The sequence below is a fragment of the Oncorhynchus keta genome, chromosome 24 (assembly GCF_023373465.1).
Source record: "Oncorhynchus keta strain PuntledgeMale-10-30-2019 chromosome 24, Oket_V2, whole genome shotgun sequence".
In the NCBI taxonomy this organism is placed as follows: domain Eukaryota; kingdom Metazoa; phylum Chordata; class Actinopteri; order Salmoniformes; family Salmonidae; genus Oncorhynchus; species Oncorhynchus keta.
The window spans coordinates 47611026-47630332 of NC_068444.1; the positions used below are offsets into that span (position 1 = coordinate 47611026).

A 19307-nucleotide genomic window follows, 5' to 3' on the forward strand; every position below is an offset into this window, starting at 1 on the left:
ATAAATAAAATAGCATTTAACCCAGCGATTCAACAAAAGTATACAGTTTTTCATTGTATCAAATCAGTTTGCCAACATCTTAAATTGACTTTCGGTTAGTTCTAGAAATAATGTCCCTTTACTGGTATGTCCCCTTCTCTCTCCTCTCTCACCAACTACTGCCTGCCCCTCAGCCCATCAAAATGACAATGGTATTGATGTCAAATGTGTCGCCTTTGGGCCATTAGAGAATATAGCCTTGTGTGCCTGGCCCAACCACCACGTTTTATGGCTTTATTGTGTCGTCTTTTATGTCCTCTCTTCAGGGTGGGAGGACAACAATTTATAAAATTCACTGTAAATGTCTCCCTGTGTGCCTGAGAGAGAAAGGGTGTGGATGCACTGTATGCATATATATCCGGCTCAATTAGTCAGGGCACAACCCCTAAAAATGAAGTCAACACTTCCTCCCCCCTGCATGTCCTCCGCTCCGCCGCCAATCCCAAAGCCTCCATGAAGAGGCAGGCCTTACACCCCTTCACCTATCCTGAGCCACTTTGGGGAGTGCTTGCTTTGAATTATCATAGATGAAATAGATTGAATAAGAAGAGCTCTACCTTTTTGCTCTGTCCCTCCCTTACACCTCTTCTCATTTTCCCTCCCTCTCACCCTCCCTCTTTCTCTCTCCTTTCTTTCTTTTCCACATTACCAGGGGGTGGTGTGTGATTGACGGATGGGAACGAATAATTTTTCTCGTAACCTAAGGCCATCCTCTGTGATTGGCTTGCCAGCTGACATCTCCAAACCTCGCTCGTCTTCTTTTTTCCCCCCTTTAATATTGGGCCTGTGGATGAGGCATCCTGAGGGAGAGAAAAAAATGGAGAGAAAAACATATCTACCTTAGGAAAGAACCTCATAGAGAGGGAGGGAAGAAGAGGACGGGTAGGAGCGTGTGTGTGTGTGTGTGTGTGTGTGTGCGTTTGTATATGTGTGAGAGAGAGAGAGACACTTACTCTCCTAACTACTAGGAGACAGACACATTTTCCTGTCCAGACTCAAAGAAGGGGGAAAACAGGAGGAAGTTTTTTTTTTTGTTTGCTTCAATTTGATTTCAATTTTCCCGTCCCTCAACAATCAAGCTTTTCCTAAAGCTTCTCCTCCAGGAAGTCTGTTCTTCATTCCCAATAGGAAATTCTATGTATTGATCCATTTCCACTCTACCACCACAAGGCATACCTCATGGATTTGTTCCTGATTGGATATATGATGTGTGTGTGGTTGTCCAGCTGGCGGGTGCTTGGAGGCTATCCCATCTGGTGGTGAGTACAATCTAGAGTTTCAGCATCAAATCCTAGAGCTGCTATAGGGAGACTTTCGGTCAATGGTCATTTGAAGAGGGCAGAATAAAGTGCACTTTCAGTTGACTGCGTGGAAAAATGTTCTTCAGCCCAGTCCAAAGAATCTTAACCTCAAATTCTGGTGTAAACGGAAAAGGCTGGCCGTTCTTTCCCCCTCTACACTCTGGTCCGTTTATCTTATTAGACAAATGTTGTGATGCTAAGGAGACTGAAATTGTAGTTTTGGGCATTAAACTTATTCAATCTCTATAGGGATTTTTGAAAGGACCTTATGGATGGGCTTGTCTAGGTAAATTGTCTCCAAATATTGGTGTTAGGCTGATAGGAGCTTTTCTAGATAGCGGTTGGAATTAGTGTAATTATTGGTTTGGATAACGTCTCCATCCTCCAAGGACAATGACAACATTGAACCTCTTCATGAAAACTCCCCAAATCCTTTATTTTATATAACCACAACCCCTCGTTTGTGAATCCACTTTTATAAGGACATAGTTTATTTTGTTAAATAAGCTTCTATTATTTGATATTTGTAGTCGTACGATCAGGACCTTTTAAGTCAGCGTCATTTTTGTTTGCTATTGTGTGTCCATATTCTACATCCAGGCTGCCGGCCCCCAATCATGCCGTGTAAACTCTTCATTGTTAGCTGAATGTTCTTTATTGGTTTGTTTTCGAGGGAGCTTATCACAAACTGAACTGTGTACTGTCTAGTAGCATCAATGCTCTTTGAAATGACTCAAATCCCTGTCAGATAGTCAGCGTTTTGAAATTCTCAAAATCAACGATCAATCAACACATTTGTGAAAGACTGCCACAGTGTCAGATTTAATTTAAACATAATTGGTTTGAATTCATTTTGCTCTGCTTAATATTAACAATAATTAAGCATACACTTTTGTCATTCAATTAGTATTGCAATATTGCTGTTTCTGGGAGATTTGTCATGGGCTAGTCAGGTTAGGCTCTGTAGGGCTTTTATGTGTCTTTGTTGAAATATTCCAGACCTTGTTTGTCACCCTCACGTGAAATGTTTAGGTTCATCCCATTACAAATTCAGCTACATGCATCTGACCTCATAGGCCTCGCTCTTTGGTAACAAAAAGCCTTTATTTTGGATATATTTCTGAGTAGGCGTATGACAAAGCATCTTTGGCTCCCGACACAATACTTGTCAGAGCCAGTACACTTTTAGTAGCCCGGTTAGCATGTGGTCCCACAGCAGTGTTTATCCAAACCGCCAGCATCTTCTGGTTTCATTTACAGAGAGGGGAGCTGCCAAACACACAGGCCAAAGGGCTGAAGTGTTAATGGCACGAGGGCTTTACACCCACACTCTGGGTTCAGCACCACACCACACACAACATGGATTCTCTGTCTGAATTACCTGCAGCTGTTCTTTGCTCAAGGAGCTTACATGACACCGGTGTAATGTTCAGCCTGGACAATGCGCGCCACCTTTGATTCAGATAACACATTTGAAGTGGAGGCGAGGGGAGGTGGGAGATGGAGAAAGATGAAATGGCCAGTGTGTAGCTTCAGGTGACCGGGCAGACGCTAAGGAATGGATGTCATAGAGCGCTGTCACTGTCGTCACCCACGGTGTCGAGTATATCCAAGGGAGAGAACAAAAATAACAAGATGGGTACGGGGTGCGTCAAGGGAGAGGGTGATAAGTTTCAGCGAAACAGGGCTCCTCTCAGCTTCTGTCTCAGGCGCGATGACTTGGTTTTAAATTCTCCAGCCAAGTGGGGAAGGGAGAGGAGAAGGAGTTTTGACTGCTTCATGCCTGGCAGTCAGTCACACAATCACAAGGGGTGTCGAAAACAAAAGAGCATAAATAACTTTGGAGTTGTGCATACTGTATGCATGGAGGACGAGGTAGAGTGAAATAGCTGGCTAATGAGGAGTTTGGAGAGGAGCTGGAACTGCCAAGAAAATAGATTCCCTATAAGAGTGTCACTTAAATAGACCCCCCTTGAAAATGCTCAAATGTTTGGTTCAGTAGCTAGAATAGTTTCATAAGACAGGTGAAAATAAGTATCTGGAAAGATTTAAAAGCACATAAAAGACAGAACATACCAGTATGTTCCAAGAGGGCTCGGTAGAGCCATCTGATAAAGGTTTTGGCAGCCCGATGCCCATCTCTAATATAAATGTGAGGTTTTTGGAAAAATATGTTTTTATTTTATTTTTTAACTTTATCTCTTTTTCTCACCTCTTATGCTGTAACGTAAATATAGAACATCGCATGAGTCTCATCTGTAAAATAAAAGTATTTTGGAAAATAATTGTGGCCAAAGCCCTGTATTGTTTTCCATGTGATCTCTCCAGGTCATAGGTCAGGTTACAATACTGGGATGTAATAATGCAGAGAATATTTTCACGTGGGAATTATTTGCACTCCTGCATCCAAAATCAAATAATGCAAATAGTGCAGCTCAACTAAAATAAATGAAGTGACTGGTGGAAAAAAAAAGGGTATTCTATACAAGCTTCTGTTTTCTACGCTGTCCCGACAATAGGCCTACGCGTTTGTCATCATGCTAGTATGATGACAACAGCAACTTCAAAAGATCTTGACAAATCATAAGTAGTTTAGGATGAGCCCATCACACATTAAAATACAGTCAACGATCGGTATATACACAGGTAATCCCTTAATGGAAGCTCTAAAGACAACCTGTCAGCTGGTTCAGGCATTTCTGTTTATATTCATATTATAAACAATGGCCATGATGAGTGAATGCCGACACTCCACGTCAGGCAAACCTACGTCTTTACCCATTAGAAACTCCTCAAATACCAACGTTGGAGGAACCAAGATTTGTGTGAACATCGCCACAGAACCACTAAACATTTAAATCCAACAGAATATTATACTCTTAATCTGGACCACTGTTCAGTTCCAGAGGGGAACCAGAGAGAGGATGGTAACCTATGGGAACTGTATGTTTACTATGTAAACTGACTGAGTTGTGGCTTTAGCTTTTGATGCCGGAGTTTCTGGTGACTTCTGGTGATTTTTTATCAGATCAGTGTGGCCAATGCTAGCACCAAAAATAATAATAATGTTTTATTGTCACACACTGGATAAGTGCAGGGAAATGTGTAGTTTTACAGGGTCTGTCATAGTAGCACAGCACCCCTGGAGAAAATTAGGAATAACTGCCTTGCTTTTTCACAGATTTTTCACTTTGTCAGCTTGGGGTATTTGGCTTATTTAAACCAGCAACCTTTTGTTTAGTGGCCCAACGCTCTAACCGCTAGGCTACCTGCCACCCACCGACCTCGTGAGCATAATCACATCAGATTTGGGGAATCCACTTCCTGTAGGTCAAGAGTAGAGATATATGGAGCACCAAAACTATCTATTTGCTACGATTGCGAAAGCCAAATACAAGACATGGGTCAATACCGCATACATAGAACACAGGAAATTGCAGAAATATGATATGCTGTTAACATATCATACCATATATTCCCATGTAACATGTCATACTTTGTGGTACTTCCCATGTCTCTTTGTAGTGAAAGCAAAGTTTTACCATAAGAAAATAAAACCATAAAGCAATTTCAGATTGAGAAAGAGAAAGTACGTAGAAGAATGGCAGTGGCATTGAGAATGTACCAGGTAGAGTGAGAGAGAGACATTTGTGAAATCTGAACACTTTTTCCCTCTGTGACATGTGGGTAGCATAATAAATGAAAAGGTCAATCCTCTCTTGCCTACCCATCCCCTGTCCTGCCCTGTCATGGCCACCCTTGCTCTCTATGTGCTGGACAACCCTTGTGGCTTAAATGGGGCTCTAGGGTTCATCTCTGGGTCTCAGGAATGTTATTATCTGACTGCGACACCCCCCCCTTACCTCTCCCCTCAACCCCCCTTTGGCAAAAGGATCACTATAATGATTCTTAGTCGAGAAAATCCTCCATCTGCAATCCTAGTGTGAAAAGATCAAGGATGTTCAGGCATCATATTGAACAGTGCAAAGGGAGGGGGGAGGGGAAAGAAAAGGGGAAAGCCCTAAAGAATGTTATTCTTAAGACCGGTAGGGTTCCATATCAATGGCAGCGGCTGCCATATAAGCAGGAGTCAAAGACATCCCTAATGCCTGTGAGAAATATCTAAGGAGAGTGTAGTGACTTCATCAGACAGAGAGATCTGTGCCATGTACATTTTTCCCCATTTGGTTAACCTCCATTCAGTACAGTGATATTGGCCTACGTCAGTTGAGCAGGTGGATTAGGTTCCCTATTTGTGCCCCAGTTTGGATTACAATGCACTTTGTCTCCTTTGCAACAGCGGTAACTACTAGCTAGCTTAACTGCTTGAATAGCAATCGATGTACGTTATCTAAGTGTGTTCACATACAGTTAATACAAAAGGAGCCGGACACCCTTACTGTCCAGCTCTACAAAACAAACCAGTGGCATGACATTATCTAGCCTAACCAGCCGGTTGGGAGAGAGGTTCAAAGGAGGCTGGTAGTTCAAAGCAGTAAAGGAAATTCCTAATCTCAGCCCATCATCAAAGAACGTGATGAACTACTCGTGTAGGAAATGACAAAGTCCCACAGTTCACGGCTATTACCTGCACTAAAACACAGGTCAGGACAGTTCCTCAAAGGAAAATAGGCCCAAACGCCCAGAGGCACAGGGGTCCTCGGGGGCAAACACGTGGACTGAGAGATAGAGAGAAGGAGAGAGAGATGGAGAGGGGAGAGAAAAGGAGAGGGAAGCAACAAACACATTCACACTGAAACATCGACACACTCACTCACTCACACACACTCGCACGCACGCACACACACACACACACACACACACACACACACACACACACACACACACACACGCACACACGCACCTTATAAGTCTTAATTGCCAGCTTCTGTAGCTCCTGTTTACAACAAGTAATGAACAACAAGTCATCTTTAAACAACCAGCTTCATTTTTAAGACACACTGCCTGGCTCAGTGTCTGGAGACGAAGAAGCATTGTGCACCCGAAGAAGCACACCCTAAATATAGGCTCGTCAAACCTTCAGTTTATCTCCCAGGTCATACCGTTACCCAGGGAGGGAGGAAGAAGGGAGGGAGGGTGAGAGAAAGAGAGAGAGGGAGATCAATTCAAAGGCAATACAAGCTACTACTCCACTGTATAAAAGCATAACTTTGTAGAAATAATTTCACTGCTGGGTGAATAGTGGTTTTTGAGCCAAAGAATGAGAACAGAGGGAAGCCGTGTGCCACTTGAACTAGGCCTACATCATACCTGTGTGTCGTAGTTATATTTGTAAGTACCAAAATAAAGGAAACACCAGCATAAAGCGTCTTAAAGGCCCAGGGCAGTCAAAAATGTTTTTTTTTAAATATATATTTCCACACTATGAGGTTGGAATAACACTGATATTATTAAAATGATGATAATGCCCTTTACTGTAAGAGCTGTTTGAAAAGACCACTTGCAATTGCAGCCTGTTTTGGTGGGATGGAGTTTTGGCCTGCCTGGTGACATCACCAGGTAGTAAATTAATTCATAGTTCCACACCTCTCTGCCAATAACAGCACATTTTCAGTTTTCCCCTCCCCACTCAGACAGTCCTAGCAAAACTCTTGCTTGAGAAAGTGATCATCTTGCTAAGAAGCTATTTTTGTTTTTGACCATTTTAATTGGAAAACAAATCATAGTAAGGTACGTAATTGTTACCCAGAAATCATTTGATACTGAGATAAAAATGGCTGCATTGGGCCTTTAATAGGCTTTGGGCTACCATGAGCCAGAACAGCTTCAATGCACCTTGGAATAAATTCTACAAGTATCAGGAACTCTATTGGAGGGATGCAACACCATTCTTCTACAAGAAATTCCATAATTTGATGGTGGTAGAAAACACAGTCTTGGGCACGGATCCCGAATCTCCCATAAGTGTTTGAATGGGTTGAGATCTGGTTACTGAGACGGCCATGGCACATGGTTCACATCGTTTTCATGCTCATCAAACCATTCAGAAAATCAGTCAGTATCTGGTGTGACTACCATTTCCCTCCATCTCCTTTGTATAGAGTTGATCAGGCTGTTGATTGTGACCTGTGGAATATTGTCCCACACTCCTCTTCAATGGCTGTGCGAAGTTGCTGGATATTGGCGGGAACTGGATCACGCTGACTTACACATCGATTCAGAGTGTCCCCAAACATGCTCAATGTCTGGTGATTATGGAGGCCATGGAAGAACTGGGACATTTGCAGCTTCCAGGAATTGTGTACAGATCCTTGCGACATGGGGCCGTGCATTATCATGCTGAAACATGAGGTGATTGAGGCGGATGAATGGCACAACATTGGCACCTGTGTAATGATCATGCTGTTTAGTCAGCTTCCTGATATGCCACACCTGTCAGGAGGATGGATTATCTTGGCAAAGGAGAAATGCTCACAAAGAGAGATGTAAACAAATTTGTGCGCAAAATTTGAGAGAAATAAGCATTTTATGCGTATGGAACATTTCTGGGATCTTTTACTTCAGCTCATGGGACATGGGACCAACACTTTACATGTTGCATTTATATTTTGGTTCAGTATACATTGTATTCCTCATTTACTCCAGTGTTTCCATTATTTTGGCAGTTACATGTACATGTATGCATACCACAAGATTCCAGATAATTCAACAAGCATTATGCCGTTGCTGCATGGCAATCACCACTGTCTCACAATTCTAGGATAGGTAAAGACTGAATACTACTGGTTGGAAACAACCCTTTGGATGGTTCATACAAACACTTTGTAAATGTTTTTGATCGAATAATACACAATGTTTTCTTTCTGAACGATTTCCGTATTAACCCACTCAAAATGATCGTCAAAAGTTGAATTTCCAATGTGGTATCACCAATGGGAAAACAATGTGCGATTTTTGGTTTAGTTGTCACCCAAATGTATATCACTGCATTTTCAACCATTTAAAGGCACAGAAAAGTTCAAATGGGAAATACAATGTGGGATATTTTGTTTATTTATAGCCTACAACAGATTCATGTGTTATCACTGTCATTCACCTAAAAGAACATGGTGCCAGTAATCAAAGCAGTTAAAGATACTGGGCAGATTATTACAGCAATTGTGACGACCTATGTGTATGCTAACATGAACATTCACACTTTATATGATTACAGAAGAAATGTATAGCTACAGTAACCTCAAAATGTGGCCATGAATGTTTTACTCGTTTTAAGGTTGAATATTACATTAGTTTGTAAGATATACTTAACTGTAGGCTATTTAATGTATTACAAAAGTCATTGTGTTTGGCTGACAATGCAACCAAAAATAACATTTAAAAGTGCACTATGCAGAAAGCGCTATGTCATTTCCTGGTTGACAAAATTCTAACAGTTCGAAACAGGCAAATATAGTGTAGAGAATCATTATACCATCTAAACCACTGTGAAATATATTTTCCAGAACCAAAAATATTGTGTTTTCAGCTGTTTGAAGCTGGTGTACAAAACCCAAAGTAAAAAACGTAAGGATGTGAAGTATAGAAATAATGCACATAGAACAGATGTACCACTTCTTAGACTTGTTTTCAAGTAGAATGACAGATCTATAGCTCACATTTCTATGTGAATTTGGTCTGGTCGCCCAAAAAGTTACATATTACGCTTTAAAGGAGACTTAGGCCTATCTACTGCTTGGAAAGTTCCTGACCCACTGGCTCAATCCCGTTCTTGAACTTATTTCTTTATTTTTGGTAGAGTTGGAGACATGAATCCATTTGTTAACTTGTCAAAAGTCTAAAAGTCATATTGCATTTTGATTGGTTGTCAACACCACCAAATATTTGAAGAAGATTTATCCCCTGCTTGGATAGCTCAATCTGTGCCGCTGACTAAATCTGGCTTTAATTTCAGTTTGTCTACAATAAAATCATTGATATGTTGGATTCACATCTCCATCTCCACCAAAAATCCAAGTTGATGAATAGAACTAAATCAAATCAAACTTTAAATGCACTTCAAATACAGTTTGATTTGATTTAGTCCTATTCTTTAACTTCGATGGATGAGACGTGAATACAACATATATTGAATTCATTTGTAGACCAACTGGAATTAAAGCCGGAGGCACAGATGGAACGATTTAAGCAGAAGATACATCTCCTGAAAATGTTGATACTGTATTTAGTTGACAACCAAACACAACATCACTAAATATCATTACATTTGAAATCAACAAGAGCTTGAAACCCTATTGTACAATTCCTATTGTATTGTCTATTTTTAGTTGAATCCTGGGTTGAATTGAAACAATAGCTGTTGATGACTTCCCAAATGCTATAAATATAGGCCTAAATAGCATCCTTGATGATATATGATTGATAAAGTATAGTTCCATTTCATTTGCTCTTTTAAACCTACCCTTTGGAATGACTTCGATAGCAACAGTGAATCTATTTTGTTTTTAAGTGGCGATCTCTCAGCAATCATTCTCATGATAGCACGTTGGTCAGTGACAAAATATCATAGCTATGCAGGGCTGGGCTTGGTTAAAACCAATGGGTAGCTGTAGATAGATAAATTCTCCAGGAGGAAGTGCTGCCCAGGCTATTGTATTTTCTTCTGACAGTTGAAGATCTGACGTTGTTTTAAAGATAGAAATAATTGTTTGGTTAAAATTTCACCGTCAAAACAACAATTGATGACTTTTTTCAAATCCAATGTATTTTCCACGTAGACTCCACATCACAAAATGTTGTCAAATTACATTGAAACAATGTTGATTCAACCAGTTTGTGCCCAGTGGGTACATCCGCTATGACTGGCACTGCTGCACTGTGTTGAACACAGTCAGTCAGAGAGTTCTGTCTGCTCCCCAGCGAACTGCAAGCCGCACTGCTCTCACTCACTCAGTGTCACTTCCTGACAGGCAGGTTCACAAGTTTACACCCAAGCTCCCTGATCTCCTCTGTTCTGACTGCAGGGGCTCACTGTCCCAGCTCTGCACTCATTCTCAAAGTGTCTAAGGAGGGAGAGGAAAGAGTGAGGAAGAGAGTGAGAAAGGGAAGAAGGCAAAAACAGGTTGGAGCATTTTTCAGGGGTCCTGTCATTTTTTATCTGATCAGCCCAGAGCTGTTGGACTACAAATCAAAAGTGTACCAAAGAAAAAACTGAACACAACAACACAGACAGGAGCTGTGCATTCCAGCCTCCGCAAGGAAAAATCCCATCCTGGGGGCAAAGCCGACAACTTTTCCGTGGCCCACTTACACTCTCTTCCGAGTGTCTTTGTCTCTCCTGTGGTGGGATTCAAATTGAGATTCCGATGGCAATGTTTTGGTGTTCGTCCTGAGTGCTTGAGGCCTCATTTAGCAGAGCCCCCCACCCACCCCCACCGCACCCCCAGGCAAATCCGACAACTTTTGATGTCAACATATTGATGTAGAATAAAGTTTGATAGAAGAGCCTATGGACTTTCTATGGAGTCTGATTCTCATTCTCTGTTTGGTAAAGACAACTACCGTATGCATACGGGACTGTATGTAATGCTATGTGCACAAAAATGAATGGCATTAACTGGATTTGATTAATTTAATGACTGGAATCAAACTTGTTCACACATGCATAAGAATGATTGGCATTCTTCAACAACTATCCCTATGCCAAAGTGTAGTGGAGAAATCTTCAATGAATCCCACTTCTTCTGTTCTACATCACCAATGTATCAGCAAGTCATAACAAATGGGTTACATTGTGTGTAGGGTAGACGCGACTGAGTGTTGTATGCAAACAAACAAGGTACTGTACACTCAGTCATCACCTTGAAATGAAATGATATATGAGTCAAAAGGTTGGCATATCGTCATTTGCCAAATTTTCAGCAGGCTGTTTGTTCTCTGATATTTTATGTGTTTTGTGAAGTAGCCAGTCAACACACTTAAGTAGCATTATGCAGTGGCTCAGGCTACAACAAGCCTATTTATCATACAGTAATTTGCACAAGACATACGGTTGAATTATGAGATAGCGATTAGGCCCTACAGCCTGGTGGGAGTGATGGTGGGTGTGGAAAATTAAGCAGTAACCGACCAAATTTTCCAGAGGCCCTCCTCTTAGCTACAGAGACAAAATGTGACCGACTGACTCAAATCGGTCTTATGTAGCAAAATTTGAAATTGTGTTTTTTTACTTGGGATAAAAATAGAGAGAGCTACAAAATGGTAGCGGCATTTTTTGAGGAACAATGGGAAAGTAATTCTGCTTTGAAAGTTGATCAACTTGTCAACTCACTTTCGAGAAAATGGCCTTTGAATGTTTTGGTACTGCACCTACTGGAGAGCTCTCCTTTGTCTACACCCATTCAGCATTGTTCACACCCTTTTAAGCCAACCCCACCCATCTCTTTAATTAAGGATTCACATGTGAGGTCATGTGCTAAACACTGAGTAGTGTAGTAAAACTTAAGACTAAAAGTGGTAGTAGCCTACAATAAGGAAACATTCCAAGTAAACAGAAAGTGTCCAGATAAAAAGACACACTCGTCTAAATTGATGGGTCATGTGAAAGAAATGCTATAAATCCCAGCCACATCTTGCCAAGTGGATGGGTCTCTCCAGAAGGTGCTATAACCCCCAGCCACATCTTGCCAAGTGGATGGGTCTCTACAGAAGGTGCTATAACCCCCAGCCACATCTTGCCAAGTGGATGGGTCTCTAAAGAAGGTGCTATGAACCCCAGCCACATCTTGCCAAGTGGATGGGTCTCTACAGAAGGTGCTATAACCCCCAGCCACATCTTGCCAAGTGGATGGGTCTCTACAGAAGGTGCTATAACCCCCAGCCACATCTTGCCAAGTGGATGGGTCTCTACAGAAGGTGTAAACGGTATCAAATCAAATCAAATGTATTTATATAGCCCTTCGTACATCAGCTGATATCTCAAAGTGCTGTACAGAAACCCAGCCTAAAACCCCAAACAGCAAGCAATGCAGGTGTAGAAGCACGGTGGCTAGGAAAAACTCCCTAGAAAGGCCAAAACCTAGGAAGAAACCTAGAGAGGAACCAGGCTATGTGGGGTGGCCAGTCCTCTTCTGGCTGTGCCGGGTGGAGATTATAACAGAACATGGCCAAGATGTTCAAATGTTCATAAATGACCAGCATGGTCGAATAATAACAAGGCAGAACAGTTAAAACTGGAGCAGCAGCACAGTCAGGTGGAACGGGGACAGCAAGGAGTCATCATGTCAGGTAGTCCTGGGGCACGGTCCTAGGGCTCAGGTCCTCCGAGAGAGAGAAAGAAAGAGAGAATTAGAGAGAGCATATGTGGGGTGGCCCGTCCTCTTCTGGCTGTGCCGGGTGGAGATTATAACAGAACATGGCCAAGATGTTCAAATGTTCATAAATGACCAGCATGGTCGAATAATAGTAAGGCAGAACAGTTGAAACTGGAGCAGCAGCATGGCCAGGTGGACTTGGGACAGCAAGGAGTCATCATGTCAGGTAGTCCTGGGGCATGGTCCTAAGGCTCAGGTCAGTTGAAACTGGAGCAGCAGCATGGCCAGGTGGACTGGGGACAGCAAGGAGTCATCATGTCAGGTAGTCCTGGGGCATGGTCCTAGGGCTCAGGTCCTCCGAGAGAGAGAAAGAAAGAAGGAGAGAATTAGAGAACGCACACTTAGATTCACACAGGACACCGAATAGGACAGGAGAAGTACTCCAGATATAACAAACTGACCCTAGCCCCCCGACACAAACTACTGCAGCATAAATACTGGAGGCTGAGACAGGAGGGGACAGGAGACACTGTGGCCCCATCCGAGGACAGGGCCAAACAGGAAGGATATAACCCCACCCACTTTGCCAAAGCACAGCCCCCACACCACTAGAGGGGGGCGCCAACCCAGACAGGATGACCACAACAGTGAATCAACCCTCTCAGGTGACGCACCCCCTGCAGGGATGAGAGAGCCCCAGTAAGCCAGTGACTCAGCCCCTGTAATAGGGTTAGAGGCAGAGAATTCCAGTGGAAAGAGGGGAACCGGCCAGGCAGAGACAGCAAGGGCGGTTCGTTGCTCCAGAGCCTTTCCGTTCACCTTCCCACTCCTGGGCCAGACTACACTCAATCATATGACCCACTGAAGAGATGAGTCTTCAGTAAAGACTTAAAGGTTGAGACCGAGTTTGCTTCTCTGACATGGGTAGGCAGACCGTTCCATAAAAATGGAGCTCTATAGGAGAAAGCCCTGCCTCCAGCTGTTTGCTTAGAAATTCTAGGGACAATTAGGAGGCCTGCGTCTTGTGACCGTAGCGTACGTGTAGGTATGTACGGCAGGACCAAATCAGAGAGATAGGTAGGAGCAAGCCGCTGTAATGCTTTGTAGGTTAGCAGTAAAACCTTAAAATCAGCCCTTGCTTTGACAGGAAGCCAGTGTAGAGAGGCTAGCACTGGAGTAATATGATCAAATTTTTTGGTTCTAGTCAGGGTTCTAGCAGCCGTATTTAGCACTAACTGAAGTTTATTTAGTGCTTTATCCGGGTAGCCGGAAAGTATAGCATTGCAGTAGTCTAACCTAGAAGTGACAAAAGCATGGATTAATTTTTCTGCATCATTTTTGGACAGAAAGTTTCTGATTTTTGCAATATTACGTAGATGGAAAAAAGCTGTCCTCGAAATGGTCTTGATATGTTCTTCAAAAGAGAGATCAGGGTCCAGAGTAACGCCGAGGTCCTTCACAGTTTTATTTGAGACGACTGTACAACCATTAAGATTAATTGTCAGATTCAACAGAAGATCTCTTTGTTTCTTGGGACCTAGAACAAGCATCTCTGTTTTGTCCGAGTTTAATAGTAGAAAGTTTGCAGCCATCCACTTCCTTATGTCTGAAACACATGCTTCTAGCGAGGGCAATTTTGGGGATTCACCATGTTTCATTGAAATGTACAGCTGTGTGTCATCCGCATAGCAGTGAAAGTTAACATTATGTTTTCGAATAACATCCCCAAGAGGTAAAATGTATAGTGAAAACAATAGTGGTCCTAAAACGGAACCTTGAGGAACACCGAAATTTACAGTTGATTTGTCAGAGGACAAACCATTCACAGAGACAAACTGATATCTTTCCGACAGATAAGATCTGAACCAGGCCAGAACATGTCCGTGTAGACCAATTTGGGTTTCCAATCTCTCCAAAAGAATGTGGTGATCGATGGTATCAAAAGCAGCACTAAGGTCTAGGAGCACGAGGACAGATGCAGAGCCTCGGTCCGATGCCATTAAAATGTCATTTACCACCTTCACAAGTGCCGTCTCAGTGCTATGATGGGGTCTAAAACCAGACTGAAGCATTTCGTATACATTGTTTGTCTTCAGGAAAGCAGTGAGTTGCTGCGCAACAGCCTTCTCTAAAATTTTTGAGAGGAATGGAAGATTCGATATAGGCCGATAGTTTTTTATATTTTCTGGGTCAAGGTTTGGCTTTTTCAAGAGAGGCTTTATTACTGCCACTTTTAGTGAGTTTGGTACACATCCAGTGGATAGAGAGTCCTGCCCTTGACTTTGGTGCAGGGCATGTGATGTCCATAGCCTCTTCGTCACAAAACTCCCTGATCTTTTCAAAAACATACGTTTGTTTAGCTATGTCCAGTGCAGGTGGTGCTTGTTCAGGCAGACCATATATGGGAGGAAGGATGTCAGCGTTGCGCTGCAGCTGAAACCTGGTCCCGACTGAGTCCGAATGCTCCTCAGCGACAACAACACCAGGCTCCAGAGCATCGAAGCTGTAAAACAGGACATTGAGAAAACATTACAACCTTGCTCAACATCAATTCAACTCATAAGTTTATATAAAAAGAATAACCTCATACAATGCAATGAAAATGATATTCACCTGAAGTGCTGGTACTGTTTGACCTGTGGCAGCGGCCTGAAGTACAGAGTCAGGTGTTGTTGCCAGCTATAGCTTTCCACCAGCACCGTACCATCCTCCAGTCCAACCAGCTGTGGGATGTCGACCCCTGTCACAGTGCTGTCCTTCACAACACCAGAAATCTCAGACAAAGTGTTCACTCTGGCCTTTCTGAAGCGCTGCTTGATGAGGCCGAAGCACCAGTGAGGGGCAAACTTGGTGTGGCCTGTGATCAGGAAGTGAAGGTCCAGACTGTGGTGGAGCTTGTGAATGGTCCGCCAAGCACAATACCAGAGCACAAACTTCTTCTTGTTTTGACCACTGCAGTTGCGAAGAGTTAGAAAGGGGCCTGGCTGCATAGGGTCAAAAGGATAGTGAACCTGCAAACAACAAAAGGACATCAAAGATAAGTAAATGAAATTGAAATGTTGCTGTTTTGATTCACATTTCCTGCAATTCTACACATTTTGAAATGGGACGGAGAGAAACATTTACAGTTTTAAAGCTACAGTTGAAGTCGGAAGTTTACATACACTTAGGTTGGAGTAATTAAAACTCATTTTTCAACCACTCCACAAATTTCTTGTTAACAAGCTATAGTTTTGGCAAGTCGGTTAGGACATCTCCTTTGTGCATGACACAAGTAATTTTTCCAACAATTGTTTACAGACAGATTATTTCACTTATAATTCACTGTATCATAATCCCAGTGGGTCAGAGGTTTACTGTGCCTTTAAACTGCTAGGAAATTCAAGAAATGTATGTCATGGCTTTAGAAGCTTCTTACAGGCTAATTGACATAATTTGAGTCAATTGGAGGTGTACCTGTGGATGTATTTCAAGGCCTACCTTCAAACTCAGTGCCTCTTTGCTTGACATCATAGGATTTAATCATTTAAAAGCAATGCTACCAAATACTAATTGAGTGTATGTAAACTGTGAATGTGATGAAAGTAATAAAAGCTGAAATAAATGATTCTCTCTACTACTATTCTGACATTTCACATTCTTAAAATAAAGTGGTGATCCTAACTGACTGTCACGTTCTGACCATAGTTCTGAGTCTCCCGTCTGTCCTGAGCCGCCAGAGTCTCCCGTCTGTCCTGAGCCGCCAGAGTCCCCCTCCAGAGTCGTCAGCCAGCCAGGAGCCTCCAGAGCCGTCAGCTAGCCAGGAGCCTCCAGAGCCGTCAGCTAGCCAGGAGCCTCCAGAGCCGTCAGCCAGCCAGGAGCCGCCAGAGCCGTCCTTCACTCCGGCACCGCCGGAGTCTCCCGCCTGTCCGGCGCTGCCGGAATCTTCCGTCCATTCGGGACCCATGGCTAGGGTCCCCAGTCGGAGGTCGGCGGCGAGGGTCGCTGCTCGTAAGAGGCCACGGGGGCGGTTGAGGAGGCGGACAAAAACTGTGGTGAAGTGGGGTCCACGTCCCGCGCCAGAGCCAACACCGCGGACAGACGCCCACCCAGACCCTCCCCTATAGGTTCAGGTTTTGCGGCCGGAGTTCGCACCTTTGGGGGTACTGGCACGTTCTGACCATAGTTCTGGTATTTTATTATTTGTTTAACTATGGTCAGGGCGTGAGTTGGGGTGGGAAGTCTGTTGGTTTTTCTATGTTGGTTTTTGTGTTCGGCCTAGTATGGTTCTCAGAGGCAGGTGTCGTTAGTTGTCTCTGATTGAGAATCATACTTAGGTAGCCTTGGTTTGACTTTTGGTTTGTGGGTGTTTGTTTCCTTGTGAGTGTTTGGGCCACACGGTACTGTTTCGGTTTTCGTTTTGTTCACATCGTTTATTGTTTTTGTATTTCAGTGTTCAGTTCGTTTTGAATAAATCATCATGAACACTTACCACGCTGCGCTTCGTTCCGATCCTTCTTCCACCTCTGAATGCTGTTACACTGACCTAAGACAGGACATTTTTATTCGGATTAAATGTTAGGAATTGTGAAAAACTGAGTTTAAATGTAGTTGGCTAAAGTGTATGTCGACTTCCAACTTCAACTGTAAATTCCTGCTAATCCAAAACATTTTGTTTTGAGCTGTTTTAAAGCTAATTTCCAGAAATTCTACACATTATGCCATTTGAATGACTCGAACATTATAATAAAATCAAATCATGTAACATTTTATTCCTTACATGCTTCGTAAACAACAGGTATAGACTAACAGTGAAATGCTTACTTACGGGTCATTCCCAACAATGCAGAGAGAAAGAAAATATAAAAATAATAGAAAAGTTAAACACAATAATAAATACACAACGACTAACGATAACTTGGCTATATACACAGGGTACCAGTACTGATTCGAGCAGGGGTAATTGATGTATATCTGCACATATAACTAGGAATAAGTGACAGTTTATAAACAGTAGTTGAGTATGTGATGATAAGTCAAATAAGTTACTGCAAAAAAGGGTCAATGCAGATAGTCTGGTTAACTAACTATTTAGCAGTCTATATAGCGTTTTATGGTGGATCGGTACTGCTTCACATGCGTTAGCAGATGGAACAGTCTATGACTTGGGTGGCTGGAGTCTCTGACAATTTTATGGGCTTTCCTCTGACACCGCCTATTATATAGGTCCTGGATTGCAGGAAGGTTGGCCCCAGTGATGTACTGGGCCATTTGTACTACCCTCTGTAGCGCCTTTACGGTCAGATGCCGAGCAGTTATGGCTTGGGGGTAGCTGTTAAGGAGCCTTTTGGTCCTAGACTTGGCACTCTGGTACCGCTTGCCGTGCGGTAGCAGAGAAAACAGTCTATGACTTGGGTGACTGGAGTCTCTGACAATTTTATGGGCTTTCCTCTGACACCGCCTGGTATAGAGGTCCTGGATGCCAGGGAGCTCGGTTTAATGATGTAGTGGGCCGTACGCACTAGCGGTGATGCATCCAGTCAAGATGCTCTCAAGGATGCAGCTGTATAACTTATTTTGATTTATTTTGATTACTTTTTTTGTATTTTACCCCCTTTTTCTCCCCAATTTTGTGATATCCAATTGCGATCTTGTCTCATCACTGCAACTCCCCAAAGGGGCTCGGGAGGCGAAGGTCGAGTCATGCATCCTCCCAAACATGACCCGCCAAACCGCACTCCTTAACACCTGCTGCTTAACCCGGAAGCCAGACCCACCAATGTGTCGGAGGAAACACTGTTCAACTGATGACCGAGGTCAGCCTGCAGGCGCACGTCCGGCCACAAGGAGTCGCTAGAGCGCGATGAGGCAAGTAAAGCCCCCCCGGCCAAACCCTCCACTAACCCGAATGACGCTGGGCCAATAGCGTGCCGCCCTATGGGATTACTGGTCACGGCCGGTTATGACACAGCCGGGATCGAATCCGGGTCTGTAGTGACACCGCAAGCACTGCAATGCAGTTCATTAGACCGCTGCACCACTCAGGAGGTCGCTATAGAACTTTTTATAGAATCTTTTCAGCCTTCTGAGGGGGAAGAGGCATTGTTGTTCCCTCTTCATGACTTTGTCAATGTGAATGGGGTCGTGCTCACTGACGTTGAGGGGAGAGGTTGTTGTCCTGGCACCACACTGCCAAGTCTCTGGCCTCCTCCTTATAGGCCGTCTCATCGTCGTCGGTGATCAGGCATACCACCGTTGTGTCGTCGCCAAACTTAATGATGGTGTTGGAGTCATGTGCGCCCACACAGTCGTGGATGAACAGCGAGTACAGGAGGGGACTAAGCACGCTCCTCTTAGGGGTCCCCTATGTTGAGGGTCAGCGTGGCAGATGTATTGTTCCCTACCCTCACCACCTGGGGCTGGCCCATCAGGAAGTTCAGAATCCAGGTGCAGAGGTATATGTTCGGTCCCAGGGTCCTTAGCTTAGTGATGAGCTTGGAGGGCACTATGGTGTTGAACGCTGAGCTGTAGTCAATGAACAGAATTATCACCTAGGTGTTCCTCTTGTCCAGGTGAGAAAGGGCAATGTGTAGTGCAATAGAGATTGAATCATCTGTGGATCTGTGTGGATGGTATGCGAATTGGAGTGGGTCTAGGGTGTCAAAGCATTTTGTGGCTACAGAAATGTGCTACATGGCGGTAGTCATTTAGACAGGTT

General features: G+C 43.4%; 1 protein-coding gene across 1 annotated transcript in view; it reads left to right on the forward strand.

The window, feature by feature from the left end:
- Positions 1–842: 842 nt before the first annotated feature.
- wnt3 (wingless-type MMTV integration site family, member 3) overlaps positions 843–19307 on the forward strand; it is a 59155-nt gene continuing 40690 nt past the window's right edge. The window contains exon 1 of the mRNA XM_052478405.1: positions 843–1298. Coding sequence (XP_052334365.1) covers positions 1219–1298 — 80 coding nt within the window. The 5' untranslated portion in view covers positions 843–1218. The remainder of the gene's footprint in view (positions 1299–19307) is intronic.